At 41.0% G+C, this 15,555-nt stretch overlaps 1 protein-coding gene across 1 annotated transcript in view; it reads left to right on the top strand.

The window, feature by feature from the left end:
- SH2D1A (SH2 domain containing 1A) overlaps positions 1-15,555 on the top strand; it is a 59,159-nt gene that overhangs the window by 24,174 nt on the left and 19,430 nt on the right. The window contains exon 2 of the mRNA XM_030209467.1: positions 12,671-12,734. Within this exon, the coding sequence (XP_030065327.1) occupies positions 12,671-12,734 (64 nt within the window). The remainder of the gene's footprint in view (positions 1-12,670; positions 12,735-15,555) is intronic.

Genomic DNA, 15,555 nt, shown 5'->3' with positions numbered 1-15,555 from the left:
GCCCCCAAAACCCACTGTACCCACATGTAGGTGTTCCCCTTCAGCCATAAGGGCTATGGTAATGGTGTAGAGCTGTGGGCAGTGGGTTTTTGGGGGGGTGGGGTTGAGGGGCTCAGCACCCAAGGGATGGGAGCTATGGACTTGGGAGGTATTTAACTTTTTAAAAAATTGTTACAAGTGCCCCTTAGGGTGCCCGGTTGGTGTCCTGGCATGTGAGGGGAACCAGTGCACTATGAATCCTGGCCCCTCCCACGACCCAATGCCTTGGATTTGTTCATTTTTGAGCTGGGCGCCTTTGGTTTCCATTATCGCTGAAAAACGAAACCGCCCAGCTCATATCGCACAAATCCGATGCATTTGCATGGCACAAACCATATTATCGAAAAAAGGTGGCCACCCATTTTTTTTGAAAATACCGTCTGTCCCGCCCCTTCACGTACCCGTTCTCGGACATAGACGCACATGGAGATAGGCGTTCGCATTCGATTATGCCCCTCATTGTCTCCTATCCCATGACTCTTTAATTTTCTCAGGAGTCTCTCATGAAGAACTTTGTCAAAAGCTTTCTGAAAATCTAGATACACTACACCAACCAGCTCACCTTTATCCACATGTTTATTCACGCCTTCAAAGAAATGAAGCAAATTGGTGAGGCAAGACTTCTCTTGGCTGAAACCATGCTGACTCTGTCCCATTAAAGCATACTTATGTGTTCCATAATTTTATTCTTTATAATATTTTCCATTATTTTACCCAGGTTTTGATGTCAGGAGGAGCAAACCTTTTGTACAATAGGCATTAGTGTGAAGCTGAAGGACTGATGCGCACAGGTGCCATTTTATTCAAAATCCGTTTGGGGTGGTGACTGCTCCCCCTTGAACCCCACCTAGATACCCCTCTGATGCCTGTCCCATGCTTTCTCAAATTCAGACACAGTCTCTCTCTCCACCACCTCCATCGGGGGTTGGTCCACATCCACCACCTTTTCTGTAAAAAAGTATTTCCTTAGATTACTCTTGAGCCTACGGTCTGTTAATTTCATCCTATGCCCTCTCATTCAAGAGTTTACCTTTATTTGAAATAGACTCACCTCCTGTGCATTAATACCATGGAAATATTTAAATGTCTCTATCATATCCCATTTCTCCTGCTTTTCTTCCGGAGTGTACATATTGAGGATGAACAATGATGACAAGGGAATAATTAATTGTCAATTTGTGGATATTCAAGATTTTCAAGACTGATGTATCAATTATATTATACTGGGTATAACTTTTACTGAACTTAATGCCTATGGACTAATTATGTTGACAACTAATGTTTAACAAAACAAACAAAAAAGTGGGCACAAAACCAGGAGTCCCAGAGACTGGATCACAGTAAAGCTAAAACCAAATTTTATTAATTAGTATATTTGACTCGACACAACCGTTGTGTTTCGGCCAAAGGGCCTGCATCAGGAGTCTAAATACTAAGGTAGACAGCTAATGATGATCCAGAATAAGAAATACTGGCGAATAGTGTATAAATGGTCTTAAAAAAGACCTTTGTATTGAATTGTGGAACGGATCACTTGTGTAACTATAGTTTGGCTTATTCTTTAAGTGGGCCTTTTATAAAAGCATGTGTACGTTTTATAGTGCACAGTAAACATAAGCCTGTGCTAAACGCAAGAGACACCCATAGGAATATATAGGTTATAAAAGCATGCGTACGTTTTATAGTGCACAGTAAACATAAGCATGTGCTAAGCGCAAGAGACACCCATAGGAATATATAGGTGTCTCTAGCATTTAGCGTGCGCTAAAAGCGCTACCACACCTTTCTAAAAGACCCCCTATATGCATTACTTTGTGCTTGTCCACAGGAAATTTCATCTGCTGGTCTCCCAAAGTCCTCTTCCTATTTATCCCAATCTGCTTGTTGATTTAACAAGTTTGAATAATTTTGTGTCATCTGCAAGCTTGATGATCTCACTCATTCCCATTTCCAGATCATTTAGAAATATATTTAAAAAAAAAAACCTAAACAAAACCCACCAGCCCCAATACAGATCCCTGGGACACTCCACTCTTCACTTTTCCCCATGGAGAAAATTGATCATTTAGCCCTGCTCGGTTTTCTCTCTCTTAATCATCACTCATTTTTATCATTCCCACCTTAGTAATTCCCTTATCACTTATTTGTCCTATTTGTCTGTACTTGTTAGATTGTAGGCTCTTTCGAGCAGGAACTGTCTCTTCATTTCCAGTGCACAGCGCTGTGTCTAGTAGCACTATAGAAATGATAAGTAGTATTAGTAATCAGCTTCCAATCCATAGTAGGCCATTGCTTCCTGTCCCATTACTGTTTCATTTCCTCTGGAGCCTCTCAGGAGAGCCTGTGTCAAACAACTTCTGAAAATCCAGATTCACTACATGTATGGCTCACCTTTATCTACGTTTATTCATGGCTTCAAAAAAATATGACAGGTTGATGAGGCAAGTTTTCCCTTGGCTGAATCAATGTTGGCTTGCTCCCATTGACTCATGACTATCTATACGTTCAGTAATTTTGTTTTATATAATAGTTTCTACCATTTTGCCCAGCTCCGACATCAGATTCATTGGTATGTAGTTTCCTGGCTTATCCTAGAAATCCTTTATAGAAATTAATTTTACTTTGACCACTCTCCAGTCTTTAGGTATCATAAATGATTCTAATGATAGGCTACAAATTACTAATGGGAAATATGAAATTTCATTTTTTAGTTCTTTGATTACTCTAGGGTGTATACCATCTGGTCAATTTGCCTATTACATCTTCCAAATTCATTGCAATTTATTTCATGTCCTCTGAATCATCACTATTCAAAACCATTTTTGGCCTGGTTATCTAGATAGCATTTTCTTTGATAAAAACTTAAACAAAGAACTCATTTAAGGGTTCTTTTACTAGTAAATGAAATAAATGAAATGACGGCAGATAAAGACCTGAACGGTCCATCCAATCTGCCTAACAAGATAAACTCATTTTACATGGTATGTGATACTTTATATGTATACCCGAGTTTTATTTGTCCTTGCCATTCATAGTTGGTAATGGACTTAGCACATGCTAAATGCCGTGCAGCCCATTGTATACCTATGGGCTTCATGACCCTTAATGCACACATTCATTAGTGCTCACTAAATCCGTAAGTTCACCTTAGTAAAAGAACCCCTTAGTCTCTCCACTATGGCCTTGTCCACCCTGAAGGCCCTTTTTTACCCCTTCATCATCCAGTGGTCCAACTCTCACTCCTTCAGTGTTCTTGCTTTGAATATACCTAAAAATTTTCCTCCACTTTAAGTTTCTTTTCAAAATTTCTTGCCTGCTTTATCAATTCTTTTCATCTAACTTGCCAGTGCTTATGCTTTTTTTCTGTTTTCTTCATTTGAATCCATTTTCCATTTTTTTCATAGACATTCTTTTCGATATGATGTTATCTTTTTACCTCCCTTTTTAGCCATGCTAGCAATTGTTTGAACTTCCTTTTGCTTTTTTTTAATGCAAAGAATAAATTTGGTCTGGGCTTCCAAGATGGTACTTTTAAACAATGTTCTAAATCAGAAAAAATACTATGGATAGCAAAATATATAACACTTCACAAAATTCACACTATTTTGCTAATGCACCCTTTGGGAAGGAGCTGAAATATAAACAGATCTAACAAACTATAATTAGAGAAATGAAGCCTCAACTGTCCAGGGAAAGTCGTAGACTTTTTAACAAACCCTTAGATGGACTTCTATCACTGGCTTTTATTGAGTTTGAAAAAGCAGTGGTGAAAAAACTCCCATAGGTGAAAAAAAACAACTACTTCAAACAACATACTTGGTATAGGGTACAAACGAGTTTCTACGGAGTTGGGTGAAAATTCAAAGTTAGGGAGTATCCCCATAAGATAATTAAATAAGCATATAAGAAAGCATTATACAATCATAAGGAATGGTTATTGGAGGATAAAAAAAGAAGACATATTGGATTCTACAATATCCTGTATATTACAATATACTGATTTTTCTTCAAAAATAGCATGGGTCATTAAAAAACATTGGCCAATTTTATCTATTCATTAAATCTTTAGAAGTACTCATTGTATGGTGTCATATTGAAGAAATAAAAATCTAGCGGATGTTTTAAGTAAATCAGATGTGTGGTTGGGTTATCAAGCATAGGACATGGGACATTAAAAATGTGGACATTGTATGGTATGCATTATAATGGAGGAAAAATCTGAATTTAGGTGGGACAGAATTTAACGTATGTTTCATCTGCGACAATCTACTTCCTGCACTTCTAAAGGTGTAGTGTATAAAATTTCATTTGCTTGTGGTTTGGCCTATTTAGGTCAAACCAAGTGCATGATAAAAACTAGATTGGCAGAATATAAACATTGCATCACACATAAAAAGTTGGAAGCTTCGATGGTTCGTCACTATGTAGAGTTAAATCATTGTTTTGAAGATTTAAAATGCATTGTTTTAGACCAGCTCTTTAATAACAGAAGAGGAGATATCTCCAGACTTTTACATCAGTGAGAAGAAATATGGATAAATATGGATATATATATTACAGACTGTAGCTCCTGGTGGATTGAATGGTCCATGGAATGGTAGGCGTTTTATTAAAGGGGTTGGCTTATTCCGAAAGGAGTTTTCATCTGGTCTTTTTTTTAATTTAAGAGCTTTCCCATAAAATTTTTCAGTTGTTGGTTGGCTGAGGGGCCTCTTAGCGTTGTGTTAACCATGAGTGCCATTTTGAATGCATTTTCCATGATAAACATTCCTCCTTCTGAAGCAGTTCATTGAAACAAGGGGGGCCTTTAGCCCTTGTTGAGGTTGAAATGTTTGAGAAGCTTGGAACAGGTTGTAGTAAATTATTAACTCTAGGAGCGGACTATGAACATTTTCAGATAAGTTATGTTTTTGTATTTCATTCCAAGTGCACGTTTTTTTTGTTGTTGTTTGTATTTTGATTTTTTCTTCAATCTTAACATCTGTATGGAATAGAGCAGAAGCATTGTATATATTGATTAAAATTTGTGACTGAGTATGGTTTTTGAAGTAGAAACCAGTAATAGGAGTCCATTTAAGGATCTGTTAAAAGTCTATGACTTTCCCTGGACTCTATAATGAGTTTATTAGATCTGTTTATATTTCAGCTCTTTCTCAAAGGGTGCATTAGCAAAATAGTGTGAATTTTGTGAATTTTTAAACAATGGGCATGCCTAATATAAACTCTTTGAAGCTGCTTCTTTTAGTTTGTTTTTCTAATCATTTCTCTCATTTTATCATAGTCTCAGTTTTGAAAGTGAAGGTATGTCTTCTCTCCAGTTATTAAACCAAATTTTATCATGTTATGATCAGGAAGTTTGATGGTCTCCGCCTAGGCGGAGGAACACAGAGATCCCGCGAGAAGAATGCAGAGAGACAAAAGGAGTGGGAAATAGACCAGACTGACCAGGGACAAGCAAGGAGATGTTCAAATGTTGGAAAGACATTTATTGGTAAAAGACTCGACACAGCACCGTGTTTCGGCAGAAAGCCTGCTTCAGGAGTCTTTGTATGATATGTGTAAGACCATCAAAGGATAAATAACGTAGGTACAAGCAGATGTAGAAATCTTGTATTTAGAAAGACCTTTGTTAGAAAACTGCAAATCCGGCGTGGGATAAGCTGTCACTGCTCCAGTGCTGTGTCAAGCCTTTTACCAATAAACGTCTTTCCAACATTTGAATGTCTCCTTGTTTGTCCCTGGTCAGCCTGGTCTATTTCCCACTCCTTTCATCTCTCATGATCAAACTTCTTGCCAGGCAACTTTGAGCTATATGCGAGTCCTCCACTGCATTCCTGCATGCGAGAGAAAGGTGCTAGGATATTACACTTTCAATTGTGACTTCCCTGTTTCTTGTGGTTAAAAGCGTGATATCGTAGCATCTTTCTCTATCAATAGGAATGCTGGTGGAGGACTCTCGTGCAACTTGAAGCTGCTTAGCAGGGACTTTGGTTATGATCATTACTTCTAAGTGATCCCAAAGATGTTAGGTCTCACACCAACCCTCTGTTCCACTAAGCACTAAATTGAAAATAGTTCCCCCTCTTGACATTTCCTGAACCAGCTGTTCCATGGAGTAGTCATTTATTTTTTCTAGAAATTCCATCTCCCTAGCATTTGTCTAGTTAATATTGGGGCAACTGAAATCTAAAACACCACCAACTGACACTTGAAGAAGAGCAAACAAAGAAACCAAGTCTTAAACAAATACATTATAGGGGTTAAAAGGTCTCTCAGGGGTCCTTTTACTAAGGTGTGCTGAAAAATGGCATGTGCTGGTGTAGATGCGTGTATTGGATGCGCGTAGGTCCATTTTTCAGTGCACCTGCAAAAAAGGCCTTTTTTGGGCCGAAAATGGACGTGCGGCAAAATAAAAATTGGCGTGCGTCCATTTTGGACCTGAGACCTTACTGCCACCTATTGACTTAGTAGTAAAGTCTTACGCATTAACTGGTGGTAATCATCAGCGTGTGTACACTGCCGAATACCACCCAGTTAGTGCCATGCGCCAGAAATTTTCCATCGCGTGTAGTAGACACGTGTAAAAAAATGAAATTACCACCCGGACCTCATGGTAGTCAGGCGGTAGTTCCAAATTGGCACGTGTTGGACGTGTGTAGGGACTTACACGGCTTAGTAAAAGGGCCCTGTAGTATTCAAGCATTTTTACTCAGTAATATGACTGATTGATGATAACGAACAAGAGCAATCGAGCAATCATTGAGACCTACACCTCCAAAATTATCAAGTGGAGAAAAAGCACAACCATGGCAAAAAAAAAAAAACCCTCCACTAGATCAAAGTAAATTAAGGGGCCCTTTCACTAAGCCATGTAGGCACCTACTAGCACCCAACGTGCGCAAAATTGGAGTTGCTACCCTGTTACCGCATGGCCCTTAAGGTAATTCCAATTTTTGCGCTTGTTTGCTACGCGTGCCCGAAAAATATTTTTTATTTTCTGGCGCATGGGAGCTACGCACGTCAAGTGGCATTTGACACGTAGACCTTTACCGCCTGGTTACCTCATGAAACCTTACCACTAGGTCAGTGGCTTACGGTAAGGTCTCAGACCCAAAATGTACACGCGGCAATTTTCATTTTGCATGTCCATTTTCAGCAAAAATAAAAAAGACATTTTTTGTAGGTGCACTGGAAAATAATTCTGCGCTCGCCCAAAACACGTATCTACACTACCGCAGGCCATTTGTCAGCACACCTTAGTAAAAGGACCCCTAAATAACACTGGTAGCAATATAGAAATACACCATCAAAATCATAATTCGTCACATTCAGTTTCTCAACAGAAATGCCTCTGTACACTGTGGGAAAAAGTATGCACAAGACTGGATAACACACAAACTTCTACATACATGGAAGGTGGAGGAGTGGCCTAGTGGTTAGGGTGGTGGACTTTGGTCCTGAGGAACTGAGTTCAATTCCCACTTCAAGCACAGGCAGCTCCTTGTGACTCTGGGCATGTCACTTAACCCTCCATTGCCCCATGTAAGCCACATTGAGCCTGCCATGAGTGGGAAAGCACAGGGTACAAATGTAACAAAAAAAAAATTCAATAAGGTGGTGTCTAGATTTCCACACTAGGAAAATGTTTATTTGAATCCTTTTCTATAAAGGAAAATAGGTACCTGCTTTTTTTATTTTAAATTGAAAACCAGGATAGGTGGCTGAAACATGCTTTTATTTAAGGTGTGAACACGTGGAGGGGCATAATCGAACGGAGACAGCCATCTCTAAGGGCACCCATCTCTAAGGACGTCCTGACGAAGGGGCGGGGAAACCTGTATTATCGAAACAAGATAGGCGTTCATCTTTCGTTTCGATAATACAGTCGGGGATGCCCAAATCTCAACATTTAGGTCAACCTTAGGGATGGTCGACCTAAATGTTAAGATGGTTGACCTTAGAGATGGTCGTCCCCGGTTTTCATCCATAAAGGAAACTGAAGACGCCCATCTCAAAAACGACCAAATCCAAGCCCTTTGGTCATGGGAGGAGCCAGCATTTGTAGTGCATTGGTCCCCCTGACATGCCAGGACACCAACCGGTCATCCTAGGGGGCACTGTGGACTTCACAAATTGCTTCCAGCTACATAGCTCCCTTACATTTGGTGCTGAGCTCCCCTAACCCCCCAAAAACCCACTCCCCACAACTGTACACCACTACCATTGCCCTAAGGGGTGAAGGGGGGCACCTACATGTGGGTACAGTGGGTTTTGGGTGGGATTTGAAGGGCTCACATTTACCAGCACAAGTGTAATAGGTAGGGGGGATGAGCCTGGGTCCACCTGCCTGAAGTGCACTGCACCCACTCAAACTGCTCCAGGGATCTGCATACTGCTGTCATGGAGCTGGGTATGACATTTGAGGCTGGCATAGAGGCTGGCAAAAAATGTAAAAAAAAATTTTTTTTAGGGTGGGAGGGGTTAGTGACCACTGGAGGAGTAAGGGGAGGTCATCTCCGATTCCCTCCAGTGGTCAGTTTGGGCACCTTTTTGAGGCTTGGTCGTGAAAAAAAATGGACCAACTAAAGTCGACCAAATGCTTGTCAGGGATGCCCTTCTTCTTTCCATTATCGGCCGAGGATGCCCATCTCTTAAGCACGCCCCAGCCCCGCCTTCGCTATGCCTCCGACACGCCCCCGTGAACTTTGGCCATCCCCGCGATAGACTGCAGTTGAGGGTGCCCAAAATCAACTTTCGATTATGCCGATTTGGGCGAGCCTGAGAGAAGGACGCCAATCTCCCGATTTGTGTCGAAAGATGGGCGCTCTTCTCTTTCGAAAATGCCCCTGCAAGCCAGCCACAGAGCTGGTATAACTGCTCACACCTAGATTGCAAAAGACTGAATGTAGATTATGTTCCTCACCCAAGTTCTGCACTTGTGAACGTCCACCCACAAAGTACATGCCTTTGCATCTACGTGTACTTGCATAGAATGCTGCTTAGCCAGAAACTGCTCATTTATGTGCATACGTGTTCACATACATGTGTACATAGCTAGAATACTGGCTTGTATGTGCATTTTTGCTACCTGAATCTAGGCAGTTCCTTATAGAAATACCCCCCCCAAAGACTGGGCAATTTTATAGCAAGCATTTCCATATATAAACCGCTGTTTTATGCATGGGAATGGCTTTGAAAATAATCTTTTTAATTGCATACGCAGTCTCCAGAACTCAGGGTTACATTATAAAAGGGAGAAAATATGTAGGAATTATTTTGTCATGATATGTTTTTTATGCTCCATTTTGTTATGCATAGCAATTTATTAATGCTGTATCATTTTGTTATGTGGTGTAATTTTTTCTGATACATTATAATGCAGGTCGAGTAGGTGTTTCAGGGCCTCTTTCAGGCATGAACTAGATGAGAGGCACTGGCTTAGGATGCCGAAGCTCATGGACACCAAAAGCCTGCCTCACTGGCTCTTCCTTCACATTTGCAAGAGTGTGTTTTGTTCTCACCACTGTGTTTTGTTCTCACCACTGTGCTTTCTTCTCCACATGGCTGCTGGCACTGCTGCAGGTTTAAATGCAAAGCAGCATGCTCTTAGCACTGTTTAATTATTATTAAACTGTTTAAAGGACTGATGCCAGTGGGCAGACATGGGGAAGGTGCCGCAAATCAAAGGTTTGTTGCAATGGTGAAGATGGCACTGCAAAGCCAAAGTTGGTTGCAGGGTGGTGGGGGTGCATTGCGCACAGTAAGGACCAAATTCTGGGGTCCTTTTACTAAGGCACGCCGAAAAATGGCCTGCGCTAGTGTAGGTGTGTGTTTTGGACGCGCGCAGGTCCATTTTCAGCGCGCCTGTAAAAAAGATCTTTTTTTTTTTTTTGCTGAAAATGGACATGCGGCAAAATAAAAATTGTCTCGCATCCATTTTGGGCCTGAGACCGGTAAGGTCTCAAGCGGTAGTCATCAGCGAACACTGCCGATTACCGCCCAGTTAGCGCTGTGTGCCAGAAAATAAAAAATATTTTCTGACATGCATATCGGACATGCATAAAAATTTGAATTACCGCCCGTGTCAAGCGGTAGCCGGGCGGTAGCTCCAAGCTGACGCACGAAGGGCACACATAGTAAAAGGACCCCTTAAAAAAACTATACTGCAATTCTGGATAAGTGATGAGCCTGTACCCTTTTCATGTTGGTTGGCAAAAGCAACGGAAGCCGCGCAACATGAATGCTTGATTTATAGGCGATCTCCAAATATAGTCAATAGGCAATATGTAGTGCTATGGCAGAGATTTCGTGAGATGGTATCGTCCCAAGATACTTAAAAAAATCAAAGGTCTGTAGCAGGGGGGGAAGGGGGATGGAGGGATGGGGGTAGGGATTTGGAGTGTGCAAGGTGATGTGTTGATTGGGGGTTTTGATATTACTGGATGTGGAAGATTTTATTCTACTTGGGGGGATTGATTGAATGGTTTTGTATGGGGGGGGGAAACAAAAAATGAGTTAATATGAGACTGCTGTACATGAAAAGTACCCTTTTCTATAGCATATGAGGAAATGTGGATATACATTGTATTGTTGGTCATTGTAGCCATTTGGCGAAGTAAAGACCTGTCTTGTATTGATGTTAACAAAAAAAAAAAAGGACCCCTCTATAAATAGCGCTGAAAAACCCCATGCTTAGTGCCATTCTATAAGAGGCACTGAAAGTTAGGTGCCGGTTATCTTGATACCTTGGTAATCCCTTATACACCTTCTTGTACTCTTTGCTTTTTAAATGATAATAGATTGGTTCTTGCCCACCCCTCAAGAGCAAGATGGGAATCTACTAGACCGAGTGCATTCTACTTCTTGCCCCCTGCCCTTTGGAATTCCCTACCTCAGCAACTCCGCCTTGAAACACCTTACACCTCTTTCTGTGCTCTTTTGAAAACGTGACTCTTCCAACAGGCTTTCTCTATATAAGTACAGTTGATCGTGCAACGAGAGATCAGGAATAATGGATGGGAAGTATATGACGGGTTATTCATTGAATTAATTTAAACATTTGTAGCTGTATGTATGTTTTTATTTCTCTTGTGTAAGTGATTGATAGTTAGTTTTTTCCTGTCATAATCTGGCATTCCTTTCTTTTTTTAATTGTACTCATTGTTTTTAGTGTAAACCCCTTTTATTTATTCGCAACTAAGCGGTATTGCAAATTTAAAACCCTGTTTACTAAGCTGTGCTCTAGGCGCGCTAACGTTTTTAGTGCACGCTAAAAATAAGCACACACTAACACTAGATATATAGGTGTCTTTAGCATTAGAGCGCGCTGATTTTAGCATGCTCTAAAAACACTAGCATGCCTTAGTAAACAGGGCCCTTAATAAACAATAAATGATAAACTTTTTTTATTTTTATTTATTTTTTTATTTATAGCTTTTGAAAATAATACATTCATATCACTATAAATGCAAGGTTTAAGATTAATTGAACAATATTGTCATATCAAAGGAAAATAAAGTCATATACATAATGACCACCATATTTGGGAAAACAAGATATCAGAAAAATAGAAAGGAAATAAATTTAATCAATCAAGGTGGAGAGCGTTATCCACACACAAGCAGGCATTAACAGTATCTTTTCCTATGTTGTCATTCAGGGTAGAACCTTCCCCTCTTCCTTGGCTTTTATAAATACAGCCAGTTTTTGAGGGTCTAAGAAAACATAGCTAACATTTTCAAGTGTAACCAAGCATCTGCAGGGATACTTCAGCATATATAATCCGCCTAAGGCAATAATCCTTGGCTTTAAAATTAAAAAATCACGACGTCTTTTCTGAGTATCCCTGTTGAGGTCTGGATAAATCTGAATTTTATCCCCCATAAATTTGGCTTGCATATGCTTAAAATACAAACGAAAAATATTGTTTCTATCTACTTCAAAAGAAAAAGAAACTATAAGAGTCAATCTTTGTGTCACTATATCTAAAGAGTTCTCCAAAAAAGCTGATATATTTAAGTCAGGTGAGGCTTCTGGTAAGGCCAATTTAACTCCAAAAATATACTGCGCCTTGGCAACCGATAAATGATAAACTTTTGATGCTGCGGATCCCCTGTATTCTAAAACGGCATGCATAAATTGTAGGAATGACCCATGGCCGTCCCCCTTTTTGGAGCCACATGTAAAATTTACGCATGGATCCCCACGACTAAAAATGGGTGATAAATTTTAATTAATGCCTATTAGCACCAACAATTGATCATTAGCATTCAATTACCGTCACTAGTTGGCTAGTTCAGTTAACTTGCGCATACAAATTGGTCGCATGTCTAAATATGTACATGCAATTTTAAGCACCATTTACAGAATTTGTGGGTAAATATTGGATGTGGGCTAGTGGTGGCCGTGCTTCAAAGGAAAAGATGGCTGTGATGGGGTGTGGGTGTATTTATTTGCTGAGTCTACACGAATAGGTTTTACCCATGGAAAGGCATGATCCAACCAAACATTTTCGAGAAATTTGGAACTGCAAAAGAGTTAAAATAATAATTAAGTCAAAACTTCAGGTTAAAAACAATTTCATAATTAAAAATAGATGCATAATGTGTACTTTGGTTTGATTCTTTCACAGGTATCAAGGTTTGGTTTACACTTACAGAGTGCATCAGACAGACTCAGGTTCCTGGACTGCTGAGGTAAGCATTACTTTTCTTTAAGAATGTAAACATCGAGTGTTCTTGTGTTGCCAGTTAATGTCCATTGAAAAATGTTGCTTCTGCTGGACTAACACTTGACTCATGTTCCAGTTTTTTTTTCATTCCAGCAAACGAAAAAGTTAGAAACTATGTACAGAAGCTGGAGTACTAGCTTTCCAGGATGACCAGGTTTCTGGTCACAGTTTCGTGTCTCTTTTCTTCCCTGCTTTCTTTGCATGGTTCTTTTAATCATATGCTTGATTCTGCTACATAAGAATAACTACCACACTGTGAAATCCCCTAGAAAACCCCTAGCTTTATCTGCCATCATTTACTATGTTGCTGTATTAATGTACTTAGTCGACCGTAATATTTTCTTGAATGTACTTTGTCAATATGGGATTGGTGACTCACTTAAAAACTGGTTTCAAGGATTTTTGAGGAACCGAACATATCAGGTTAAAATGAATCAGACCTATTCTGCTTCATGGGTTCCAAGCTGTTGAGTCCCTCGGGGCTCCCCGATTTCTCCAATACTATTCAACATTCTAATGGCCTCACTGGATAAAAGATTAGCTGACATGGGATTTTGCCCATTTATATATGTTGATGACATTATGATATATACTAGTAAAAAAGGCCCGTTTCTGGCACAAATGAAACGGGCACTAGCAAGATTTTCCTCGGAGTGCGTATGTTTGAAAGAGTGTGTGTGAGAGTGACTGTGAGAGAGAGAGAGAGAGAGAAAGAGAGAGTGAATATGCGAGTGTGTGTGTGTGACAGAGAGAGAGTGAGACTGGGTGCAAGTGTGTCTGTGAGAGAGAGAGTGTGTGTGTGAGAATGAGAGTGTGTGCCAGGGCCCCCCCTCCCTGTCCCAGGGTCGTCCCCCCTCCCTCCCTCCGAGTTCCAGGGTCATCCCCTCCCTCCCCCCTCCCGTCCTCCAAGTTTCAGGGTCTCCCTCCCTCCCTCTGAGTTTCAGGGTCCCTCCCTCCGAGTTTCAGGGTCATCCCCTCCCTCCCTCCCAGTTCCAGGGTCGTCCCCCCCCTCCCTCCGAGTTCCAGGGTCAACCCCTCCCTCCCTCCCTCCCCCCTCCCTTCCTCTGAGTTTCAGAGTCTCCCTCCCTCCCTCTGAGTTTCAGGGTCCCTCCCTCTGAGTTTCAGGGTCGTCCCCTGCCTCTCTCTGAGTTTCAGGGTCCCTCCCTCCCTCTCTCCCTCCCTCTCTTCCTCCGAGTGTTCTTCCCACTGCGCTACGGGCGCCTGATGAGCTGGCGGCGGGTGCGGCTCCTGATCGCCGTGACCTGGCTGCTGCCGCCTGCCATGCTTTTCCCCATCGCCATCCCTGGCGGCGCCGTGTTCCGCGTCTACTTCTCCCTACTTGCTGCTGCTGATGGCGCTCATCTTCTTCCCTTGCTCGTCCATTGTCACTGAGACCAATGGGCGCCTTTTTCAAGGTGACGTCAGCCTGTGTTACAGAGCCTAGCAGACCAACTCCGAAGAAGTCATGAACACAGGCAGTAAGACCAATAGAACGTTGGAGGAGAGAATTATTATATAGGATACCTTTTGTTGGAGATTTTGCCGAAGTCCTAGCAGACATTAAGGGGGGTCTTTTAGTGTGCTAGCTTTTTTAGTGCACACTAATGATTAGCATGTGCTAAACGCTAGAGATACCCATAGGAATATATGGACGTCTCTAGCATTTAGCACACACTTATTTTGTAAAAGGACCCCAAAAAGAGGACTAGCCTTATTAGATTGCTGGGTTTCTCAGTTTAAACTGAAGCTTAATAAGGAGAAGACTAAATTTATGGTACTGAGTAGTAGTTGTAATTACTTGCCTAAGGCTGATTTTTCTTTACTAGTGTAACATGCAAGTTTTTTTTTTTTTTTTGTTACATTTGTACCCCGCGCTTTCCCACTCATGGCTGGCTCAATGCGGCAATGGAGGGTTAAGTGACTTGCCCAGAGTCACAAGGAGCTGCCTGTGCCTGAAGTGGGAATCGAACTCAGTTCTCCAGGACCAGAGTCCACCACCCTAACCACTAGGCCACTCCTAGTCTAACTTTTGAGCATATTAATTGAAACACACCTTCTTTTGAGCCACAAGTGAAAGGGATTAGAACGCTTTGGAAATTGAGGAGGATACGAGCTTATTTTGTACCTGATGTATTTCAAACATTTTGGCACACCTGGATTATTGTAATGTAATTTATGCAGGGTGTAATAAATATCTGTTGAGGAGATTGCAAATAGGTTTCAGTAGTATTATGCTGACGTTGCATTAAATCTCTGATAATTGAATTTCAATGTTGTTAAATGTGTATATTTTTTATACTGTTTCGTGTTTTAATTTGCTGTTCTCAAGTCTACCTCATTTATTGTATTTATGTTTATATTTGGTCATTTTTACTATTTTTATGCTGTTAATAACATTGTACGTTTTAATTTTATACTCTACCTGCTGTACACCACCTCGGGTGGATCTCTTCATAAAGGCGATTAATAAAGCCCAATAAATAATTATTGTAGAACAATGGCAGCCAGATTGATATGAAGGACATTTTGGGCAACTGGCATCTTACAGCCAAAGGGTTCCCCTTTCCCTCCTCCAGGTCAATGGCAGGGGACAGTCTCAACAGACTGTTAAAACCTGTCGTTTCTTTCTCTATAATATCAGCAAAATTCGCCCTTTCCTTTCTGAGCACACTACCAGAACCCTCATCCACACTCTTATCACCTCTCGCTTAGACTATTGCAACCTGCTTCTCACAGGTCTCTCACTTAGCCATCTCTCTCCTCTTCAATCTGTTCAAAATTCTGCT

The sequence above is a fragment of the Microcaecilia unicolor genome, chromosome 7 (genome assembly GCF_901765095.1).
Source record: "Microcaecilia unicolor chromosome 7, aMicUni1.1, whole genome shotgun sequence".
Lineage (NCBI taxonomy): Eukaryota > Metazoa > Chordata > Amphibia > Gymnophiona > Siphonopidae > Microcaecilia > Microcaecilia unicolor.
This window is presented reverse-complemented; position numbering and strand designations above follow the sequence as displayed.